We start from the raw sequence: 24403 nt of genomic DNA, 5'->3' as shown, positions 1-24403 counted from the left end.
AAATCTCTTGAGTGTAAGAGCAACAAAAGGATAGCATTTTGCTTAGAAAAAAATGTAGGAAAACATGTATAGACACTAAATAGGGTGTCCCTGGGTGGTGCAGGTGGTTAAGACTACTACCTGCAAGGTTGGCTGTTCACATCCACCCAGAGATGCCTTGGAAGAGAGGCCTGGCAATCTGCTCCTGTAAAGATTACATCCTTAGAAACCCTATGGAGAAGTTCTACTCTGTACCCGTGGGGTAGACTCAACGGCAACTAACGACGACAAAGAGCCAAGAAGCAGCTGCACATATTACTTCAAAAATTTAAAGTGTCTAAATTTAAATGTCTTGTTTGAGAAGTCATCACTAACTCCAATGTCCATAGTGTAATCTTTTTTTTTTTTGCTCTTTAGAGTTATAATTCATGAGATTTTTTAAATATGAAAATTGTTCTTGTGTGCCTTAGAGTCGATTCTGACTCCTAGCGAACCTATAGGACAGAGTAGAACTGCTCCGTGGGGTTTCCAAGTCTGTAAATTTTTCAGGGGCAGATTGCCACGTCTTTCTCTCCAAGCCACTGGTGGGTTTGAACCAATTACCTTTTGATAAGCAGCCAATTGCTTAGCCGCTACGCTACCAGAGGTCCTTGTTATGAATGTAGTCTTTGTGTATACATATGTATATGTAAATAGTGAGGTAATCCAGACCCAATTACATTAAAAAGTCCGTTCTCTACACACTGCAGTTCCTCAAATGTGATCTTATTTCTCTCGGTTAGCACAGCCTAAGATCGGCATTAAATCTTTGAAATACTCCCCATCGTATCTAAATTTCCCTCCTTTCATTCACACACTCAGACCCAGAAACTAAGATTCTTCCCTTTTTTTCTTTAATGGTGTCATTTCATTCTATCTTTGTGTGTGTGTGGGCACATGCATGGCAAAATATATGTAACAACACCTTTTCCTATTTCAACTATTCTTACATATACAGTTCAGTAACATTAATTACTTTCACCGTGTTGCTCATCCATCACTATTATCAGTTTCAAAGTTTATCCATCACCCTTGGCAGAAACTCGGTGCCTCTTAAGCATTAGCTACCCTGCTACCTCCCATCAGCCCTTGACAGCCACTGATAAACTTTGTTGTTGTCTTTGTTAGGTGCCGTTGAGTCGGTTCTGACTCATAGCAATCCTGTGTGCAACACAAGGAAACAGTGCCTGATCCTATGCCATTCGCACAATTATTCTTATGCTTGAGCCCATTGTTGCAGCCACTGGGTCAGTCCATCTTGTTGAGGGTCTTCCTGCTTTTCAATGACCCTTTACCAAGCACGATGTCCTTCTTCAGGGACTTATTCCTCCTGATAACATGTCCAAAGTATGAGAGACAAAGTCTTACCATCCTTGCTTCTAAGGAGCATTCTGGCCATACTTCTCCCAAGACAGATCTGTTCATTTTTTTGGCAGTCTGTGGTATATTCAATATGCTTCGCCAACACCATAATTCAAAGGTGTGAGTTCTTCAGTCTTCCTTATTCATTGTCCAGCTTTCGCATGCATACGAGACAATTGAAAACACCATGGCTTGGGTCAGGTGCACCTTCAAGGTGACATCTTTGTTTTTTAACATTTTAAAGAGGCCTTTTGGAGTAGATTTTCCCAATGCAATGTGTCTTTTGATTTCTTGACTGCCATTCCCATGAGTGTTGATTGTGGACCCAAGTAAAATGAAATCCTCGACAACTTCAGTCTTTTCTCCATTTATCATGATGCTGCTTATTGGTCCAGTTGAGAGGATTTTTGTTTTCTTTATGTTGAGGTATAATCCATACTAAAGGCTGTAGTCTTTAATCTTCATTAGTGTTTCAAGTCCTCTTCACTTTCAACAAGCGAGATTGTGTCTACATGGTGCAGATTGTTAATGAGTCTTCCTCCAATCCTGATGCCCTATTCTTCATATAGTCCATCTTCTCGGATTATTTGCTCAGCATACAGGTTGAATAAGTATAGTGATAGGATACAACCCTGAAGCATACCTTTCCTGACTTTAAACCACACAGTATGCCCTTATTCTGTTCGAACCACTGACTTTTGATCTATGTGCAGGTTCTTCATGAGCACGATTAAGTGTTCTGGAGTTCCCATTCTTTCCAACATTGTCCATAATTTGTTATGATTCACACAGTCGAATGCCCCTGCACAGTCAATGAAACACAGGTAAACATCTTTCTGGTATTGTCTGCTTTCAGCCAAGATCCATTTGACATCAACAATAATATTCCTGGTTTCATGTCCTCTTCTGAATCTGGCTTGAATTTCTGGCATTTCCCTGTCGATGTACTACTACAGCCGCTTTAGAATGACCTTCAGCAAAATTTTACTTGCATGTGGTATTAATGATATTGTTCGGTAATTTCTAGATTCGATTAGATCACCTTTCTTTGGAATAGGCATGAATATGGACCTCTTCCAGTCAGTTGACCAGGTAGCTTTCTTCCAAATTTTTTGGCACAGATGAGTGAGCGCTTCCAGCGCTGCATCCATTTGTGGAAACACCTCAGTTGGTATTCTGTCAATTCCTGGAGCCTTGTTTTTCACCAATGCCTTCAGTGCACCTTGGACCTTTTCCTTCAGTACCATCAGTTCCTGATCATATGCCTCCTCCTGAAATGGTTGAACGTTGACCGACCAATTCTTTTTGGTACAGTGACTCTGTGTATTCCTTCCATCTTCTTTTGATGATTCTTGCCTGTTCTAAATACTTCATCTAAGTTGGATCATACAGTGTCCTTTTGTGTGTGACTTATTTTACTTAGTATAGTGTTTTCAAGGTTCATCCATGTCATAGCATTTATGAGAACTTCATTTCTTTTTATGACTAAGTGATATTCTAGTTTGTGAGTATACTACATTTTGTTTATCCATGCATCTGTTGATGGACATTTGGATTGTTTCCACTTTTTGGCTATTATGAGTAGTGCTCTGGTGAACATTGATATAAAAATACCTCTTTACTTCCCTGCTTTCAAGCCTTTTGGGTCTATACCCGTTGTTGTTTGGTGCTCTCAAGTCAATTTTCTAGTGTCAACGACCGCATGTTACAGAGGAGAACTGCTGCTTAGGGTTTTCTAGGCTGTAATCTGTATGGGAGCATATCCCCAGGCCTTTCTCCTGAGGTTCTGCTGGGTGGGTTCAAATCGCCAAACTTTCGGTAGGTAGCAGCTAAGTGCTTAAGCATTAAACCACCAGGGCTCCTAGAAATGGAAATTTATGGCTCATAGAGTTATTGTATGTTTACGTTTTTGAGGACCGCCAAACTATTTTCCACGGAGGTGTACCATTTTACGATCCCACCAACAATTTTTCCACATTCTCCCCAACTCTTGTTTTTTGTTTTTCTGATAGTAGCCATCCTAGTAGCGATGGAGTGGTATCTCATTGTGGTTTTGATTTGGATTTCCGTAATGTCTATGATGTCGAGCATCTTATCATGTGTTTATTGACCATGTGTGTGTCTTATTTGGTAAAAGATCTATTTAAGTTTTTTGCCCATTTTTGAAATGGTTTGTTTGTCTTTATGTTGCTGAGTGGTTGGAGTTCTTTATATATCCTGGATATTAAACCCTTATCAGATATATGAGTCCCAAATATTTTCTACTATTCTGTCCGTTGTCTCTTCATTTTGTTGATGAAGTCCTTTGAGTCACAAGATTTTTAACTTACCTATTTTTTCTGTTGTTCTTTGTGCTTTTGGTGTCATAATCTATCATCAGAGCCTGCCTACGTTCAGGAGGAGGCATGAGAATCACCGAGATCAGCAAAAAGATGGTCCCTATGAGGTCAGATAGAGCCCTGGTGGCACAGTCATTAAAGAGCATGGCTGCCAGCCAAAAGGTTGGCAGTTGGAATCCACCAGCTGCTCTTTGAAAACTCTGTGGGGCAGTTCTGCCGTGTCCTGTGGGGTCACTATGAGTTGTAATCGACTTGATGGTAACAGGTTTTTTTTGTGAGGTCAGACATACTTCGACGCTCCAGTACTTCACTATTTCTGACACCAGTCATCACTCCCATGGCGCTCTCTACTTCTGGGTTTGATAATTTCTTGCAATGGCTACACAGAACTCACAGACTGTACTCAGGCTTATGTGATTTTTTAGGGAAGTAACAGGCTGCAACTCTGGGTAAGAATCAACTTGGAAGTTTCAGAATACAACTCAGGAGATAGGCTATAGTTCATCAATCAGGACATCTTCCAACCAAGACAGCGCTGAGCTTCTTAGCTGTGCCTGCACGCAGGCGGCCCATCTCTTGGCTATGCTAGCCGACAGGCCCTTCTCTTGACCTCTGCCCTGCTAGGGCAAGTGTTACAGAGCTTTGGTTCCATAAACAATTGTCCAGAAGCACCCCACTCTGCCAGCAAGTCTCCTGCCCAGAGGCACTCAGCTTTCTCTCTTTCTGTGGGCTGCGGCCCACTGCAGCCACCTCACTCTGGGCCGGCAAGCACCATCACAGCCATCTGCAGATTCTGTGGATCCTACAGCTGATACTGCTGCTGCCGTTTCTCTGTGCCTGGGCTTTGCTGTATTTGGCACCATTTCTCACTGTCTTTTACCGTCCTCAGCGTAATGGTCCTCTCTCTGTCCTGCATCTGGGTTTTTTTGCCACAGGAGCACCAAGTCCCAAGGATGTGCTTTGCTCCAGGCTCTTCTTGATGGTAGTCCAGTTCCGCTCGACTTCTGTGGGGTTGGTCCTTTTATTCAGCTTCAAGGGATGGCCCTTCCAGCCAGATTACAAGTGGGCCAAAACCCTGGTGACCTAATGGTTAAGTGCTACAGCTGCTAACCAAAGGGTCGGCAGTTCAAATCTGCCAGGTGCTCCTTGGAAACTCTGTGGCAAAGTTCTACTGTGTCCTATAGGGTCAATATGAGTTGGAATTGACTCGATGGCACTGGGTTTGGTTTGGTTTTTGTAATCCCCTCGGTAGACCATCATCACTTAATTTGCATAGTAATCGACCAGTTCCCGAAAGGTCATTTAATCCTACTGGGTGGTTTTACGCACCTTATTTGCATAGTATATGGACCAAGCCCTGCAAGGTGTGTAAAGCAGACCAGTCGTAAAGCAGGTTGTGGCCCAATCAGTTATCTTTGGCAGAATTATAAACCCAAGGCCAGAAAGGTGCTATATAAGAGAAACCCGTTGCACCACAGGTATCATACCTAAGAATCCATTGTTGAAAACTAGAGTATGAAGAAAATAAACATTCTTAACAATTTTAAAACTGTAAAAATGTTGCATATTTCAAAAAGTTCATAAATGAGTAAAGGAAAAATGAACATCAAACACCACTTGTAATCTCACCTTGGTAGAAAAATGTGGTGCCTTTTCTTTTTCCTTTCCTTCCCTGTAGATGGATATTCTAGACAAAAAAAACCCAGTTGCCATCAAGTCATTTCTGACTCATAGTGACCCTGTGGCACAGAGTAGAACTAACCCATAGGGTTTCCAAGGAGCAGCTGGTAGATTTGAACTTCTGACCTTTTGCTTAAGAGCCAAGCTTTTAACCACTGAGCCACAAGGGCTCCAGTTACTCTAGAAGTACTCCATTTTTAGACTGGAATTCCCCTTGGAGACGTGCCTGGTAGTGTAGTCACTTCACGTCAAATTGAAACTTTCAAAACTGCTGAATTCTACTAGTTCAGAATCTCAAATAATGCCACAATATCAACTTACAGTTCCTAGAGGCCTAATATCTGCCACAGCTGTGCTCTTACTTTCATCTAATTGAAGCTTCAGACATGGGAATGGAGCCTGTTTCAGAGGTCACAGTTTGAGTCTTCGTAGCCAAGAGGAGACAACCTCTAGGTTGAGATATGGGCTCTTGAGTACCAATGCACTCAGAACCAAATCCTTCCCATAGTCCACCTGGGGCACTAAGGACTGTATGGCTCTGAAATCTGACGTGTCCAAGACAGCATTTAAAATTTCACCTGAACAAATCTGCTCCTCACTTGGCTTTCCCATACCAGTAAATGGCACCTGGCATCCATTCGCTAGATCAGGGGAAATAGTCCAAGCTAATCTGTGAGAGATCTACTTTATGAAAGCAGCCTCTGAACTTTCTTCTGCTTTTTCTCTTGTCACAAAAGGTGTAATCTCCAGCCAGCCGCAAGAGGCATATCTCAAAAATATTAACCAGGTAGACTGTCAATCACATATAGAATAAAATGCATATGTTTTTGTTGGCAAACAAGATCCTACGTGGTCAGAAGATGGAAGAACTATGCAGAGACACTGTACCAAAAAGAATTGGTGGACTTTCAACCGTTTCAGGAGGTAGCATATGATCAAGAACCAGTGGCACTGAAGGAAGAAGTCCAAGCTGCACTGTAGGCACTGATGAAAAACGAGGCTCCAGGAACTGACAGAATACCAACTGAGATGTTTTAACAAATGGATGCAACACTGGAGGTAGTCACTCATGTGTGCCAAGAAATTTGAAGGATAGCTGTCTGGAAAACTGACTGGAAGAGATCCATATTTGTGCCCGTTCCAATGAAAAAAGGTGATCCAAAATAGAATGTGGAAATTATTGAACAATATCATTAATATCACACACAAGTAGAATTATGCTGAAAATCATTCAAAGACAGTTGCGGCAGTACATCGACAGGGAATGGCCAGAAATTCAAGCTGGATTTAGAAGAGGATGTGGAACAAGGGATATCACTGCTGATGTCAGATGGGTCCTGGCTGAAAGCAGAGAATACCAGAAAGGTGTTTACCGGTTGACTATGCAAAGGCATTTGAATATGTGAATTGTAACAAATTATGGATAACATTGCAAAAAATGAGAATTCCAGAACACTTAATTGTGCTCATGTGAAACCTATACATAGATCAAGAGTTATTTGTTTGAACCCAACAAGGGGATACTGCATAGTTTAAAGTCAGGAAAGGTATGTGTCAGGGCTGTGTCCTTTCACTGCGCTTATTCAGTCTGTGTGCTGAGAAAAAAAATCCAGGAACCTGGACTATATGAAGAAGAATGTGACACCAGGATTGGAGGGAGACTCATTAAGAACCTAGGCTATATGAGAAACTAATTTGCTCTGTAAACTCACTTAATTCATACTTAAAAAAAGAACCTTTGAAAGGGAGATGATACAACCTTGCTTGTTGAAAGCTAAGAGGACTTAAAGGACTTGCTGATGAAGATCAAAGACCGTAGTCTTCAGCATGGATTGCACCTCAACATAGAGAAAACAAAAATCCCCACCACTGGACCAATAAGCAAAATCATGATAAGTGGAGAAAATATTGAAGTTGTCAAAGACTTCATTTTGCTTGAATCTACAATCAGTGCCCATGGCAGCAGCAGTCAAGGAATCAAACGACGTATTGCATTGGGCAAATCTGCTGCAAACGCCCTCTTTAAAATGTTAAAAAGCAAAGATGTCGTTTTTACGACTAAGGTGCACCTTACCCAAGCCATGGTATTTGCAGTCGCCTCACATACGTATAAAAGCTGGACAATGAATAAGGCAGACTGAAGAAGAATTGACGCTTTTGAATTATGGTGTTGGTGAAGGATACTGAATATCCTGTGGACTGTCACAAGAAGGAACAAATCTATCCTGGAAGAAGTACAGCCGAAATGCTTCTCGTAAGCAAGGATGGCAAGACTTCATCTCACGTCCTTTGAACATGTTATCAGGTGGAGCCCTGGTGGCACAGTGATTAAGAGCGCAGCTGCTAACCAAAAGGTTGGTAGTTCAAATCCACCAGCCACTCCTTGGAAACCCTATGGGGCAGTTCTGCTCTCTCCTATAGGGTCACTATGAGTTGGAATTGACTTGATGGCAATGGATTTTGTGTGTGTGTGTGCGTGCATTAGGTGAAAGTTTACAGCTCAAGTTAATTTCTCATACGAAAAGTCATACGCATGTTGTTATGGGACTCTAGTTGCAATCCCTATAATGTGACAGCACACTCCCCCTTCCCACCCCAGTTTCCTCTGTCCCTCCAACCATCTTCTGTCCCTTTCTGACTTCTCATCCTGCCCCCTGACAGGAGCTGCCTGTTTGGTTTCATGTATCTGCTTGATCTAAGAAGCACAGTCTTCACGAGTATTATTTTATGTTCTATCGTCCAGTCTAATCTTTGTAGAGTGGGCTTCAGGAATGGTTTTAGTTCTGAGTTAACAGAGCATCTGGGGGCTGTGGCTCCAGGGGTTCCTCCAGTCTCAGTCAGATCATTAAGTCTGGTCTTTTTATGTGAAATCGAGTTCTCCACACTTTCCTCCTGCTCCGTTAGGGACTCTCTGTTGTATTCTCTGTCAGGGCGGTCAATGGAGGTAGCCGGGCACCATCTAGTTCTTCTGGTCTCAGGCTGATGGCGTCTCTGGTTTATGTGGCACTTTTGTCTCTTGGGCTAATATTTTCCTTGTGTCATTGGTGTTCTTCATTCTCCTTTGCTCCAAGTCAGTTGGGAGCAATTGATGCATCTTAGATGGCCACTCACAAGCTTTTAAGACCCCAGACACCACTCACCAAAGTTGGTTGCAGAATATTTTCTTAATAAACTTCGTTATGCCAGTTGACATAGATGTCCCCTGAAACCATGGTGCCCCAGCCCCAGTCCCTGCTGCTCTATCCCTCGAATTGTTGGGTTATATTCAGGAAGCTTCTTAGCTTTTGGTTTAGTCCAGTTGTGCTGACTTCCTCTGTATTGTGTGTTGTCCTTCCCTTCATCTAAGATAACTCTTGTCTACTGTCTAGTTAGTGAATGCCCCTCTCCCTCCATCCCCACCCTCGTAACCATCAAAGAATGTTTTCTTCTGTGTTTAAACCTTTTCTTGAGTTCTCGTAATGGTGGTCTCATACAGTATTTGTCCTTTTGTGACTGACTAATTTCACTCGGCGTAATGCCTTCCAGATTCATCCATGTTGTGAGATGTTTTGAGGCTTCATCGTTTGTTTTATCATTGTGGAGCATCCCATTGTGTGTATGTACCATAATTTATTTATCCATTTGTCTGTTGATGGGTACCTAGGTTGTTTCCATCTTTTTGCTATTGTGAACAGAACTGCAGTGAACATGGGTGTGCATATATCTATTCGTGTGACAGCTCTTATTTTTCTGGGATATATTCCAAGGAGTGGGATTGCTGGATTGTATGGTACTTCTGTTTCTAGCTTTTTAAGGAAGTGCCAAATTGATTTCCAAAGTGGTTGTACCATTTTGCATTCCCACCAGCAGTGCGTAAGTGTTCCATTCTCTCCACAACCTCTCCAACATTTATTATTTTGTGTTATCTCATGATATTTTTGATTTGCATTTCTGTAATGGTTAGTGATCCTGAACATTTCCTCATGTATCTGTTAGCTGCCTGAGTGTCTTCTTTGGTGAAGTGTCTGTTGATATCCTTTGCCTGTTTTTTAATTGGGTCATTTGTCTTTGTGTTGTTGAGGTGTTGCAGTTTCTTATAGATTTTAGAGATTAGACCCTTATTCGTATCTCATAGCTAGTATTTTTTTTCCCTATCTCTACATTTTCTTTTTACCCTTTTGGTAAAGTCTTTGCATGAGCATAGGTGTTTGATTTTTAGGAGCTCCCATGTATCTAGTTTCTCTTCTGGTGTTGATGCATTGTTAGTTATGGTTTGTATTCTGTTAATGCCAGGTATTAGGGCTCCCAGTGTTGTCTCTATTTTTTCTTCAATGATCTTTATCGTTTTTGTTTGTATATCTAGGTCTTTGGTTCGTTTTGAGTTAGTTTTTGTACATGGTATGAGGTATGGGTCTTGGTTTGTTTTTTTGCATATGGGTATCCAGTTAGTTATGCCAGCACCATTTGTTAAAGAAGCTGTCTTTTCTCCATTTAATGGATTTTGGGCCTTTGTCAAATATCAGCTGCTCACTGGTGAATGAATTTATGTCTAGATTCTCAATTCTGTTCCACTGTTGTACCAGTACCAGGCTGTTGTGACTGCCATGGCAGTATAATAGGTAATGTGAGGCCTCCCACTTTGTTCTTCTTCTTCAGTAATGTTTTACTTATCTTGCCTTTCCATATGAAGTTGGTGTTTTGTTTCTCCGTCTCATTAAAAAATGCCATTGGAATTTGGATTGGGATTGCATTGTATCTGTAGATCACTTTGGGTAGAACTGACATTTTCATAACGTTGAGTCTTCCTATCCATGAGCAGGGCAGTTCTACTCTGTCCTATAGGGTCGCTGAGTCAGAATCGACTCGATGGCAGTGGTGGTATCCATGAGCAAGGTATGTTTTTCCACTTATGTAGTTCTCTTTTAGTTTCTTGCAGTAGTGTCTTGTAGGTTTCTTTGTATAGGTCTTTTATGTCACTTGTTTAATTTATTCCTAAGTATTTTATCTTCTTGGGGAATATTGTAAATGGTAATGATCTGGGGATTTGCTTTTCGAAGTTCTCTTTGTTGGTGTAGAAGAATCCAACTGATTTTTGTATCCTGATACTTTGCTGCTCAGTCTGGCTCCTCAACTTTATCTTTGTTGTTCGGGGCTCCTAGATTTTCATATATAATCGAGTCACTTGTTTTTTCAGGTCTTTGGTGTAAGAGGGACCACAGGAACCGTCTGACTATTTTGCCATCTTGCCCCCACCTCTGTGGTTTTTTTTTTTTTTTAGTGCAACTAAGAAACTCCGTTTTTTCTTTTGCTTGTAATTAAACTTAATTGAAATAGCCACACCTGCTAAGCAGACATCATAGCTCTAGTGGACTCACCAAACCCTAAGTGACCAACAAGAAGAGATCAAAAATTTAGTTAGATTTAGCTACATTCATGGTTGAGCAGTGCTGATAGCATGTGGGACGAGTGGGGTGGGAAGAGTTTTTCAGTTAGAATAGAAGAAATGTATAAATCCCCAAGGCATCAGAGAACCCAGTATCTTCCATTCCTTGACGAAAGTCAGAGAATGATAGAAGCAGAGAAAATGGTGTGAATTGGGCAGAGGCGTTGTCATCAGCCAGATTGGATGAGGCAACGGCAGCAGGTCATTTAGAACCACGCTGACTACTCTGGGTTTTTTGAAGGCCAGTAGACAGCCACTGACGGGCATCAACCAGGGGTGGGTGTGAGTTTACTCGTGATTTAAAACAACACTCTGGTTCCTGTACTGCAAATAGATTTTGGAAATGACAACCATGATTGGATGACGTCAGGCGAGAGCTTGTTATGAACAAGTTAAAGAAGACTGTGAGGTAGCTGAGATGTGGAGATGGCTCGTGGATCAGGAAGACAGTGGATGATGCAGCTGATGTAGGAGACATAGTTGAGGGAATCCTCGTTCCTTGAGTTACAGGCTTTAGAGCAGTGAATGGTTTGCGAACTGGAATGTCGATGTGGATAACCCAGAGATCTTGTTATAATGCGGATTTTGATTCAGCAGGTCTGGGCTGGGCTTGAGATTCTGCATGCCAGACATGCTGAAAATAATAAGTGTGGAAAGAAGAATGTGAATTAAAGTTAGTGCTATTAGGGAAAATAATAAAAGGAAGGATAATGCTTAAAGGGGAGACACTGGTATAAAGGCCACGTAAAGAGAGAACATTTACACCGAGACAACAAAATAAAAGAGTGGGAGTCAGCTGGGTGGGAAAGTGGGGTGCGAAGAAACAGGAGCAGAGACGGGAGAGTGCTCCTTAGAAAAAACTTAATGATTTTCTGATGTGTTGGTTGGTTGATTATTATAAGGTTGAAGGAGAAAGTGTTTAGGAATCCTCCCAGATTTCTCAAATGTTTAGGGACTGGTGGTGTCATGGTCTGAGTGAAGAAAAGACTTAAGGGGAAGAAAGAAATGTTAATTGCAAGAGCAGCAGGAAAAATATGGATTACATATGACAATGATATAAACGAAATGGAAAAAATAATTAAAAAACACAACAGAAGGGTTTTAATTTCACATAATTAAAGGTCAGTGAAGCGTGACGAGTTCATTGAACAAACTTGAAAAATACGTTCTCCCTGAAAATTCACCGACATCAATATCAAACAAAAGTGTGCATGTTGATCTACTAAGGGCAAAATTACATACGTGAACCCACAACCTCAACTTTGGACCCCTGACTTCCCGGAGGAAATGAGGTTGAAGGTTTCCGGCCTGTCCAGGCCTCAATGCTTCTCATGCTCTGGAATGAGTAAAACCCTCCATCTGTGATCTTATTGCCAGAAGGAAGAGGCCTGGGGAGCTGTGTGAAGAACGTCAGTGTGTGTTCTGGAAGGCTGGAGGCTGACCTGCCGTAAATGCAGATGCCCTCAGGGTGGAGCATTGCCTTGAGCCTGGGAGGAGGTCCTGCCCAGGGAAAGAGCTGAAGGCCAACAATCTGTCACTCCCTCCTTGCTCAACCCTGGCTGTCCCCCATCCTTCTTCCATTTCAGGTCTCAGGTGTGACGAAGGGAGAACTAGTCCAGTCTAGGCAGCTGGGGACCTAGGGCAGCCATCTTGTACATCCTTGCAGTCACAAGTAAGGATTTCAGCTGCTCTGACTGGTGTGTGGACCAAACATTATTCATCTGCCTCCAGACTGCCCAGTAGCTCAGCCTCCACTCCCATGCCCCTCACTGAAGTGGCTTCTTGGGCTCAGAGAGGACGTTCACTTAGACTTCCAGAAGCCGGAGCGAGGACATGGTGAGTACTATGGAGAGCTGGGTTATTCTTGCCACAAGGGAGTGAGGCTGGATATGAATTGTTTGGGGACCAGCTGTGTGCTCTGGCCCCTGTGGTTCCTCAGTGATGTAAAAAGGTGGCACAGGAGGCCAAGGGACTGGCCCTGGGAGGCATCCTAAGCCCTGCTGTACTGTCACTGGGCCCTTCCTCTGTGGTTTTTCAAGGATTGGGTGCCAGGGGCCACCTTCCTTATGTGACTCTTGTAGCTGGCACCATGGGGCAATAACATCACTACCCTGGTCCTTGGTACCCTGTGCTAATGCAGGATCTACTGACCAGAGCCTGCGGATAGAGCAGCTCTGGCTGAGGAGGCTGAGCCCCAGGCCCTCCCAGGCCATCCTTGGCCCATCACTGAAAACCGTTCTTGGCTTCCTCAGGCACTGCAGGCTTTCCAGCACAGTTCTAATGCTATAGCTCCAGCTCTCACTCTGTGTGATGGGTAAAGAAGGAGGTGGGGATAGTACCTACAGGTAGGCCCTGACCTTTTTATGGGGCCCTGGATGGTATTTGGCGCTCTTATGACATTGTCGCCAAAGGAATGATACTGGGGAGAGTGAATCCAGCTGGACGCTGTTTGGGGTCTCCAGACCCATCCTTTTCCAGTGGGGAATGCTTTTGCCTTGAGCTTCTCAGATGAGTGAGAACAATGAATCCCCAGTGTAGGTCCTTGCCTTCATGCCTACCTGTGCTTAGCCAAAACACCAAACCAAACACCTTGCTGTTGAGTCAGTTCAGACTTATAGTGACCCTGTAAAGACAGAGTGGAATTGCCCCATAGCATTTCAAAGGCTGTAGTCTTTACGGAAGTAGACTGCCATGTCTTTCTCCCATGGAGTAGCTGGTGGGTTTGAATTGCGGACCTTTCAGTTAGCAGCTGAGCGCTTTAATCACTGCACCCCCAGGGCTCCCTGTACCTAGAAGATTGTATTAAATCTCTGTGGTTTTTGACTGCTCTCCACAGTCTTGAATTAGAATCTAAAATTATTTTTTCTTGCCAGAGAATCTCAACATATGAGATGTGTGTATTTAAGTTCTTGGATTTAGAGTTTCCACCACTGGAAGAAAATGTCTAGATCATTTGTGGTTTACTACGGAGATTTTTTCAGTTTAATGGACATAAAACTTCTCAAACACAGAGGAATGCCCGTTTTAACTGATTTTATAAAAGTTACTCTAAAGCTCACTGAAATCTTGAGAGGGCCCTTAAAGATACCTGTTATATTTAACACGTCACACCAGAACCCCTAATGTGTTAAATATATTAGTCATTTTAGAAACACCCTCCCGACTAAGGTAAAATGGATGTGTAGACTCTGATGTCCCTGGTCACTGTGTTCAGAAAGAGAGCTCTAGTTTACATTTTTATGATTTGCACAAATGTCGTATTGGACCATTTAATAAGAGACTCAAATGATCACATTTAAATGGTTTCGTAATTACAAATGGCAATTCCTAGTAAAGACGTTAAATGTCATTTGATTTCTATCATATTTAAAAGTAAATTTAGTTCGCTTAGATTATGCTTTTACAATAGCTAACATCTTCAAAGTTCAAAACTCAATATGAACTTTAAAAGTGTGCTTTACGAAGACTTACTCCTACTCTTGTCTGCATCCAGCCTATTCCTCTTCCACCAGCTCCCTTTAGATAATCAGCTTTATTGCTTTGTGAGGCATCTTGCCAGGGTGTGTGTAAAAGCAAGCAAATATACGTAGACACTTTTATTTACCCTCCTTTGTTACATAAAAGGTAGCATGGACTTTATGCTTGTTCTTTAATTAACGGATTATTCATAACAATGGCGACACCAGATGTGCAGAGTACAACTGCATTCCCCGTGGTTTTCAAAGCTGTGATCTTCCGGAAGGAGAATGCCAGGCCTTTCTTCCAAGGTGCCTCTGGTTGAATTTGAATCACCAACCTTTTGGTTAGTAGTCCAGTGCTTAAGCATTTGCACCGCCAAGGTCTCTGTTCATAACTATAACAATATAAAAATGTGAATAAACAAAAAACCCAAACCTGTATGATTCAATTCTGACTCATGGCGACCCCATTTGTTACACAGTGTAACTGAGCTCCATAGGATTTTCTTGGCTTTAATCTTTAGGGAAGGTGATTTCCAGGTCTGTCTTCTATTGCACTACTGGGTGGGTTCAAACAAACAACCTTTTGATTAGTAATCCAGGGCAAAATATTTGTGCCACCCAGGGACCTCCAAAAAATGCGTAAAAAAAAAACCCACTGCCGTCGAGTCGATTCATAGAGACCTTAAATCTAAATTCTTAAAAAAAGTCCGTAATCCTGCAGAGTTGATCTGAAGTTTTGTTGTTGTTTTTAACTATATCGCCGTGAAGGGATGCTTTGATTGTTTCCAGTATTTCACTTTTACAAAGCTCGATCTAGTGAAAAGAAATGTAAATGTCTAAAACCCAGGTATCCAGAGTTAAGGTGTAATAGTTCTTCTGAACTAAGAGAAGTTAAATTAAAATGAAGGGGTTTTCACATGACTTTGTGAAATTAATACATGCAAATTACATTTGTTTCAAGTTTTAAATAATGCTTTAAACTTTTTTATTGTGAACTATATCATAAACAAGGTGTGCATAAAATTTTCATGTGTAGTTTAAATAACGGTAATCTCCATTTCTGACAATAAATAGATCTTGGTCAGTTTTTGTGGCCTCCCAGTGTGTCCCACCCTGATCTCATCTCCTCCTGCCTGGTGACAATTTGTTGTTAGGTGCAGTCAAGTCAGCTGCAGTGCATAGCGACCCTGTACGCAACAGAACGAAACACTGCCCAGTCCTGTGCCATCCTCACAGTCTTTGCTGTTTGAGCCCATTGTTGTAGCCACTGTGTCAGTCCACCTCATCAAGGGTCTTCCTCTTCTTCACGGACCCTCCACTTTACCAAGCATGATGTCCTTCTCCACGGACTAGTTCTTCCTGAGAACATGGCCAGAGTACCTAAGACAAGTCTTGCTATGCTTGCTTCCAAGGAGCACTCTGGCTGTACTTCTTCTAAGTCAGACCTCTTCATTCTTCTGGCCGTCCATGGGATATTCAATATTCTTGGGCCACACCATCGTTGAAAAGCATCAATTCTTCTTTGGTCTGCTTTATCCATTGTCCAGTTTTTGCATGTGTATGAGGTGATTGAAAATGTCATGACTTGGGCTGGGTGCATCTTAGTCCTAAAAGTGACATTTTTGCTTTTTAACATTTTAAAGAGTTTTTTTGCTGCAGATTTGCACAAGGCAATACATCATTTGGTTTCTTGACTGCTGCTGCCATGTGGACGTTGATTGGACTGTGTATAGGTTCCGCACTCTGGAATTCCCATTCTTCACAATGTTATCCATAATTTCTTATGCTCCACATAGTTGAGTCCGTTTGCATAGGCAGTAAAACACAAGTGAACACCTTTCTGGTATTGTCTGCTTTTAGCCAAGATCCATCTGACATCAGCAGTGATACCACTTGTTCTGGCTTGAATTTCTGCCAGTTCCTTGTCAACGTACTGCTGCAACCGGTTTTGATTTATTTTTAGCAAAATTTTACTTTGTGTAATATTAAGTTAGTGTTTGATAATTTCCTCATTCTGTTGAATCACTTTTCTTTAGAATGGCCATAAATAGGGATCTCTTCCAGTCAGTTGGCCAGGTAGCTGTTTTCCAAATTTCTTGGCATAGATGAGTGCGCACCTCCAGCGCTGCATCTGTTTGTTGAAACATCTCAATTGGTATTCTGTCAATTACTGGAACATCGTTTATTGCCAAGGACTTCAGCGCAGCTTAGACCTCTTCATCTGTTCCTGATACGTATGGTGCCTCCTGAAATGGTCAAATGATGACCAATTCTTTTTTGGTACAGTGACTCTGTGCATGCCTTCCTTTTGATGCACCTGTGTTGTTCAGTATTTTCCCCATAGAATTCTTCAGAATTGCAACTCAAGGCTTGAATATTTTCTTCATTTCTTTCAGCTTGAGAAATGCCAAGCGTGTTCTTCCCTTTTGGTTTTCTAACTCTAGGTCTTTGCACATGTCATTATAGTACTTTACTTCGTCTTCTCGAGCTGCCCTTTGAAATCCTATTCAGCCCTTTACTGCCACAGTATCACAAACTGACAGATGCCTAATGGGGCAGATCATAGCTATGTTCAAATTTTCTAGGAAATGCTGATGTGTTTTACAAATTTTACGTCCCATGAAGTATGGATGTGTGTTTTGTTTATTCCATGTGCTTGACAACCATGGAGATGATCTAATTTTTACCCTTGTAAAGGGTATGAGATAATATCTTACTTTGATTTTCTTCTACAATTACCTATATTGTAAAACTAATAGAATAATACTCTATATACTTTTTATGTCAATTCTTTAAATTTACATTAGGAAGAGTCTTCCATGGCCCATTCATGTTGTTAGTAGTATTCTCTTATATGAATATAATAACTTAACAATTCTATTTCTTGAAGATGGTTGGGAAGCTTCCATTTTGCAGCTATTATACACAACACTTTCATGGGTTTTGCTCTTATATTTAGGTCCGTGATCTATTTTGAATTAAATTTTGTATGTCCTGTGAGGTAGGGATCCAATTTCTTTCTTTTACCTAGAGAAACCCAGTGGTCCCAGCACCATGTGTTGAAGAGACTAATCTTTTCCATTATAAACAATTCTTTTAAAGACTTTCGTTTTTATATGTCTTCCTCTCTCGGATGGCTTATCCTCATTTTGTCTTAACAATCTCCAAGTTACCTCTGCATTCCTGCCATAAATTACACTCCCATTGCAGGCTTTCACATCCAAGTTAATGGCATGACACTCTTCTGGTTTTCATGGGAAAAAAATCTTAGGCTTACCCTTTTCACCTCTTTCTCTAACACCCCAATATCGAGTCCATCAGGAGATTTTGTTGCCTCTACCTTAAAAGCCTAGGACCATCCCGTACACACACCACTTTTCTGCTACCGCCACAGCCTCAACCATCGTTTCTTATCTGATTATGGCTTTAACCTTCTAACGTATCTTTCGGCTTTTACATTTGCCCCCTACACACAGGTGCTTTAAGAGATGTCATGTCAGTTTCCTCCATTGCTCAGAAGCGTAAAATTGCTCTGCATTTCCCTCAGATTAAAAGCCAGAGCCTTTTCAGCGGCCACAAAGTTCTCCCAGAACATGATAACCAACTGAACCCAGTCACCTCTCCAGATTCCTCTTCTGCTATTCTCCTGCATCTTTCTCTGCTCCAATTGTGCTGGCCTTTGGCTCTCCCTAAAACATACAAGACACACTCCCACCTTCCCACCTGTGTTCTGGCTGTTTCTTCTTCCTGGAACAATCTCTTCTCAGCTATTCCATCCCTCAAGTTTTAGCTTAGATCTTTTCCATGAAGGTGACTCTGAATGCCCTAATTAATACCACTACTTGCGTTGTAACCACTGTCAATACTCTGAATTCTGTTCTCCTTTTTTATTTTTCAGTTGTACTTATTACCTTTCCATAAGAGATATAATTGAATGTTAGGTTGCTGATTGCTGACTCACCAACTCTTAGAGATCTTTGAGTTTTTCACTGATGTGTTCCAATTACATAGAAGAGTGTCTTACATATTTTAACTTACCTGATTTCTTTTTTTAAAAGTGTTTATTGCGCTTTAAGTGAAATTTTACAAATCAAGTCTGTCATACAAAAAGTTATACACACCTTGCCATCTACTCCTAGCTGCTCTCCCCCTAATGAGACAGCACATTTCTCCTCTCCTCCCTGTAGTCCCTGTGTCCATTCAACCAGCTCCTGTCCCCCTCTTCCTTCTCATCTCGCCTCCAGACAGGAGCTGCCCACATAGTCTGGTGTCTACTTGAGCCAAGAAGCTCACTCCTCACCAATATCATTATCTATCTTATAGTCCAGTCCAATCCCTGTCTGAAGAGTTGACTTTGGGAATGGTTCCAGTCTTGGGCTAACAAGGGGTCCAGGAACATGACCTCCAGGGTCCCTCTAGTATCGGTCAGATCATTAAGCCTGGTCTTTTTACGAGAATTTGAGGTCTGCATCCCACTGCTGTCCTGCTCCATCAGGGATTCCCTGTTGTGTTCCCTGTCAGGGCAGGGATCAGTGGTAGCTGGGCACCATCTAATTCTTCTGGTCTCAGGCTGATGTAGTCTCTGGTTTATGTGGCCCTTTCTGTCTGTTGGGCTCATCTTTACTGTATGTCTTTGGTGTTCTTCATTCTCCTTTGCTCCAGGTGGGTTGAGACCAATTTTTGGGTTTAGATGGCCACTTGCTAGTGTTTAAGACCCCAGTCGCCTCTCACTAAAGTGGGATGCAGAACGTTTTCTTAATGCATTTTGTTATGACAGTTGACCTAGATGTCCCCCGAAACCATAGTCCCCAGACCCCTATCCCTGCTACTCTGGCCTTTGAAGCGTCGGTTGTATTCAGGAAACTTCTTTGCTTTTGGTTTAGTCCAGTTGTATTGACCTCTTCTGTATTGTGTGTTGTTTTTCCCTTCACCTAAAATAGTTCGTCTGCTATCTAAGTAGTGAATACCCCCTCCCTCCCTCCCCACCTTCGTAACCATCAAAGAGTTTTTTCTTCTCTGATTTGACTTTTTCTAGAGTTCTTATAATAGTAACATACCTGATTTTCTATTCATTCATTTTTGTTTTCTAATGAATAGATTTAACCCAACAAATATTTTTATTTTTTTTGATAGGTAGAATTTGGTTTTATTTTTCTCTATGTATAGTACTGACACTATTTAGTAAGCTGTTTGTCCTTAATCATTTTTGAAGTTAACTTTGTTGTACATTATGTTCCCATAAAGACATGGGTTGCCTGTGAGCCGAATTCTCTTCCCTTTGTTGTTAGTCTCTTTTTGCACTGAAACCACTTTTATTTTCATGAATTGGCAATCCCAGTGCCATCGAGTCTTTTTTTTTTTTTAGTAGAAATATATTGGTAGTTCGAGACTCACATTGGGGTTCCATTCTGATGGCTCTGTTGTGAGTTGGTGCTGATATAAGTTGAACACCTGATTTTTTTTTCTTTTAAGTTTTTATTATTATTGCCTCATTATCAGTGTCCTTATAAATCATATCATTGAACATCTGAAAGTGAACATCAGAGAGTAATAAGCTTAGCAAATTATGTGTTGCAACATTGTATGTACTACTAACGATAAGATGTACCAAAAAAAAGCACAGTCCTGTAAGTGCAGTTCATCATTACTAGAACACGTCATAATTCAGGGTCTACCCTGCGCACACACCAAAACATGCATTATTCCCATTTGTACATGTGCACATAAGTAACATTGATTACATTCCTCAAATTGTGCCGTCATATTCTCACTCTCTTTTTGTGTATTATCCCACCACTGTTAACATGCATTCAGTACATTCAAAGCAAACAACTCCACTTACTTTCTCCCTCCTGCCTGGTAACTACTAATTACTTATGGTTTCTGTATAACTGCTTACTTCTTGTAAGTGATTTCATGTAACATTTGTCCTTTTATATCTGACTTATTTTGCTCAGCATAATGTCCTCTAAGTTCATCCATGCATCAGGACTTCATTCCTCTTTATGACTGACTAATATTCCATTGTATGTGTGGTGTAGTGGTTAAGTGCTACGGCTGCTAACCAAAGGGTTGGCAGTTCGAATCTGCCAGGCACTCCTTGGAAACCCTGTGGAGCAGTTCTACTCTGTCCTATAGGGTTGCTATGAGTCGGAACCGACTTGACGGCACTGGGTTTGGTTTCTTTTTTTTGGTGTGTATATACCACAATTTGTTTATCCATTCATCAGTTGATGGACCATTCACTTGTTTCCACTCTGACTGTTTTGAATAGTGCTGCAGTGAACATTGGTGTACATGGGTCTGTTCATGTTGATGCTTTCAGGTCTTTTGTGTATATGCCTAAGAGTGGAATTACTGGGTTTTATAGTAGTTCCACGTTCAACTTTTTGAGGAACCGCCAAACTGTTTTCCACAATGGTTGTACCAGCTTACAATCCCACTAGTAATGCATGAGGGTTCTTGTTTCTCCCCAACCTTACCAACACCTAATGCTTTTCATTTTCCTGATCATTGCCATTCCAGTGGGGGTGACATGGTATCTCATGGTTTTGATTTGCATCTCCCTAATAGCTTAACACCATTTTGTGATAAAATACTCAAGATAGGAATAGAAGAGAAATTCCTCAATATAATAAAGGACATTTATGAAAAACTGAAAGCTAACTTACTCAATGGAGAAAGACTGAGAGTGGTCCCATTAAGAACAGGAACAAGACAGGAATGCCCACTCACCACTACTGTTCAGCATCATTTTGGAAGTCCTAGCCAGAGCAATTAGAGGAGGAAAAAAAAAAAGGTATCCAAACTGGGAAGAAAGAAGCAAAATTATCCCTTTTTGCAGATGGTATGATTCCTACAATGTACAAGAGGAAAAGGAAATTAAGGAAACATTACCTTTTACAATAGTATCTAAAAGAATAAAATACCTAGCAATAAATTTACCCAGGAAGGTAAAAGACCTCTATACAGAAAACAATAAGACTTTGCTAAAAGAAATCCACGAGGAACTGAATACGTGTGAGGATATTCTATGTTCATGGATTAGATGGCTTAATCTAGTTAAGATAGTACTACCCAAAGCAATCTATAAATTTAGTTCAATCTCCATCAGAAGTCCAATACCCTTCTTCACAGAAATGGAAAAGCCAATCCTCAAATTTATTTGGACAGGTAAGGGACCCTGAATAGCTAAAGCAATCCTAAAGAAGAAGAATAAAGTAGTGTGACTCAGACTTCCTGACTTCAAAATATACTATAAAACTACTGTAATTAAAACAGCCTGATAGTGGTATATGGTAGACACATAGACCAATGGAATAGAATTCAGACCCCAGAAATAAATCCAAACACCTGTGATCAACTGATTTCCAACAAAGATGCTAAATCCATCCAATAGGGAAAGGGGAGTCTCTTTAATCAGTGGTCCTGGAAAAACTGGATATGCACATGCAAGGGAATGAGCCAAGATCCAAACCTTACGGCATACACAAAAACCAATTCAAAATGGATTAAGGACCTAAATCTGAAAACTAAAACCATAAAATCATAGAAGAAAATGTAGGGCAAAGCTGGGGGACCTAGATCTTTGAGATGGCCTATCTTATAGATTTTATATTTTAGAGCAGTTTTAGGATTACAGAAGAATTGTGTGGAAAGCACAGAGTTTCCATATACCCCCTACTTCCTACTGCTTTTACCTTCAGTTTTCCCTTTCATAACAGCTTGCATTAGTGTCCTACATTTCTTATGACTGATAAACCAATAATTGATACATTATTATTAACTAAAGGACATAGTTTACATTAGAGTACACTCTTTTTGTTGTACACTTAATGCAGTTGGGCCACACTATTAATGTGTAATCAATATGAATTATATCTTAACATAAAGGAAACAAAAGTCCTCACAACTGGACCAATAAGCAACATCATGATAAATGGAGAAATTATTGAAGTTGTCAAAGATTTCATATTATATGGATCCACAATCAACACCCATGGAAGCAGCTGTCAAGAAGTCAAACGACTTATTGCATTGGGCAAATCTGCTGCAAAAGACCTCTTTAAAATGTTAAAAAGCAGAGATGTCACCTTGAGGACTAAGATGCATCTGACCCAGGCCATGATATTTTCAGTTGCCTCAGATGCAGGCAAAAGCTGGAAATTGAATAAGGAAGATCGAAGAATTGATGCATTTGAGCTAAGGTGTTGATGAAGAATATTGAATAATACCATGGACTGCCAGAACAAAAAAATCTGTTTTGGAAGAAGTACAGCCAGAATGCTCCTTAGAAGTGAGGGTGGCGAGACTTTGTCTTACGAACTTTGGACGTGTTATCAGATGGGACCAGTCCCTGGAGAAAGTCTTCATACTTGGTAAAGTAGAAGTTCAGCATAAAAGAAGAAGACCCTCAATGAGGATGGACTGACATGGTGACTGCAACAATGGGCTTAAACATAGCAACAATTGTGAGGATGGTGCAGGACCATTCTATTGTACATAGAGTTACTATAAGTCAGAACTGACTCTATGGCACCTAACAACAAGATACTTTTACCTTTTCCAGAATGTTATATAGTTGGAATGATATAGTATGTAGCTTTTTCAGATTGGCTTCTTTTACTTAGCAATATTCATTTTAGCTTCTACCATGTCTTTTTATGACTTGATACCTTACTTCTTTTTATTCATAATTACTGGTGATTGGAATGTGAAAGTTGGAAACAAAGAAGAGGGAACAGTGGTTGGAAAATGTGTCCTTGGTGATAGAAACGATGCCAGAGATCCCATGATAGAATTTTGCAAGGCTAACGACTCCTTCACTGCAAATACTTTTTTCACGAATGTAAACACTTACTAATGAAGATCAAAGGCCACAGCCTTCAGTATGGATTACACCTCAACATAAAGAAAACAAAAATCCTCACAACTGAACCAATGAGCAACATCATGATAAACGGAGAAAAGATTGAAGTTGTCAAGGATTTCATTTTACTTGGATCCACAATCAACAGCCATGGAAGCAGCAGTCAAGAAATCAAAAGACATGTTGCATTGGGCAAATCTGCTGCAAAGAACCTCTTCAAAGTGTTGAACAACAAAGATGTCACCCTGAAGACTGAGGTGTGCCTGACCCAAGCCATGGTATTTTCAATCGCATCATATGAATGTGAAAGCTGGACAATGAATAAGGAAGACCGAAGAAGAGTTGACGCCTTTGAATTGTGGTGTTGGCGAAGAACATTGAATATACCACGGACTGCCAAAAGAATGAAGAAATCTGTCTTGGAAGAAGTGCGGCCAGAATGCTCCTTAGAGGCAAGGATGGCGAGACTGCATCTTACATACTTTGGACATGTTGTCAGGAGGGATCAGTCCCTGGAGAAGGACATCATGTGTGGCAGAGTACAGGGTCAGTGGAAAAGAGGAAGACCCTCAACGAGGTGGATTGACACAGTGGCTGCAACAATGAGCTCAAGCATAAGAACGATTGTAAGAATGGCGTAGGACCGGGCAGTGTTTCATTCTGTTGTGCATAGGGTCGCTATGAGTTGGAACCGACTCGATGGTGCCTAACAACAACAACAACAACAACAACAAATGGCACCTGTACACATGGAGCTTGCCAGATGGAATACACTGAAATCAGATCGACTACGTCTGTGGAAAGAGATGATGGGAAAGCTCGATATCATCAGTACGAACAAACCAGGGACCGACTGTTGAATAGACCATTAATTGCTCATATGCAAGATCAAGTTGAAGTTGAAGAAAATTAAAACAAGTCCATGAGAGCCAAAGTACTACCTTAAGTATATCCCACCTGAATTTAGAGAGCATCACAAGAATAAATTTGACTCATTCAACACTAATGACCAAAGACCAGATGAATTGTGGAAGGACATCATACATGACGAAAGGAAGAGGTCATTGAAAAGACAGGAAAGAAGAGACTCTGAAGCTTGCTTTTGAACATAATGTAGCTGAAGTGAATGGAAGAAATGATGAAGAGAGCTGAATAGAATATTTCAAAGGGCAGCTCAAGAAGAAAAAGTATTATAGTGGTGATAGAAAACCAAAAGGGAGGAAAGAGCAAAATTGGCATTTCTCAAGCTAAA

General features: G+C 41.1%; 1 protein-coding gene across 1 annotated transcript in view; it reads left to right on the top strand.

Annotated features, from left to right (window-relative positions):
* The window catches only part of LOC100666404 (zinc finger protein 883-like), a 42072-nt gene that overhangs the window by 3948 nt on the left and 13721 nt on the right, over window positions 1–24403 (top strand). The window contains exon 2 of the mRNA XM_023540460.2: window positions 12408–12657. Coding sequence (XP_023396228.2) covers window positions 12655–12657 — 3 coding nt within the window. The 5' untranslated portion in view covers window positions 12408–12654. The remainder of the gene's footprint in view (window positions 1–12407; window positions 12658–24403) is intronic.

The sequence above is a fragment of the Loxodonta africana genome, chromosome 3 (assembly GCF_030014295.1).
Source record: "Loxodonta africana isolate mLoxAfr1 chromosome 3, mLoxAfr1.hap2, whole genome shotgun sequence".
NCBI lineage: Eukaryota > Metazoa > Chordata > Mammalia > Proboscidea > Elephantidae > Loxodonta > Loxodonta africana.
Note: the sequence above shows the minus strand (reverse complement) of the source record. Positions and strands in the feature narration are given on the sequence as shown.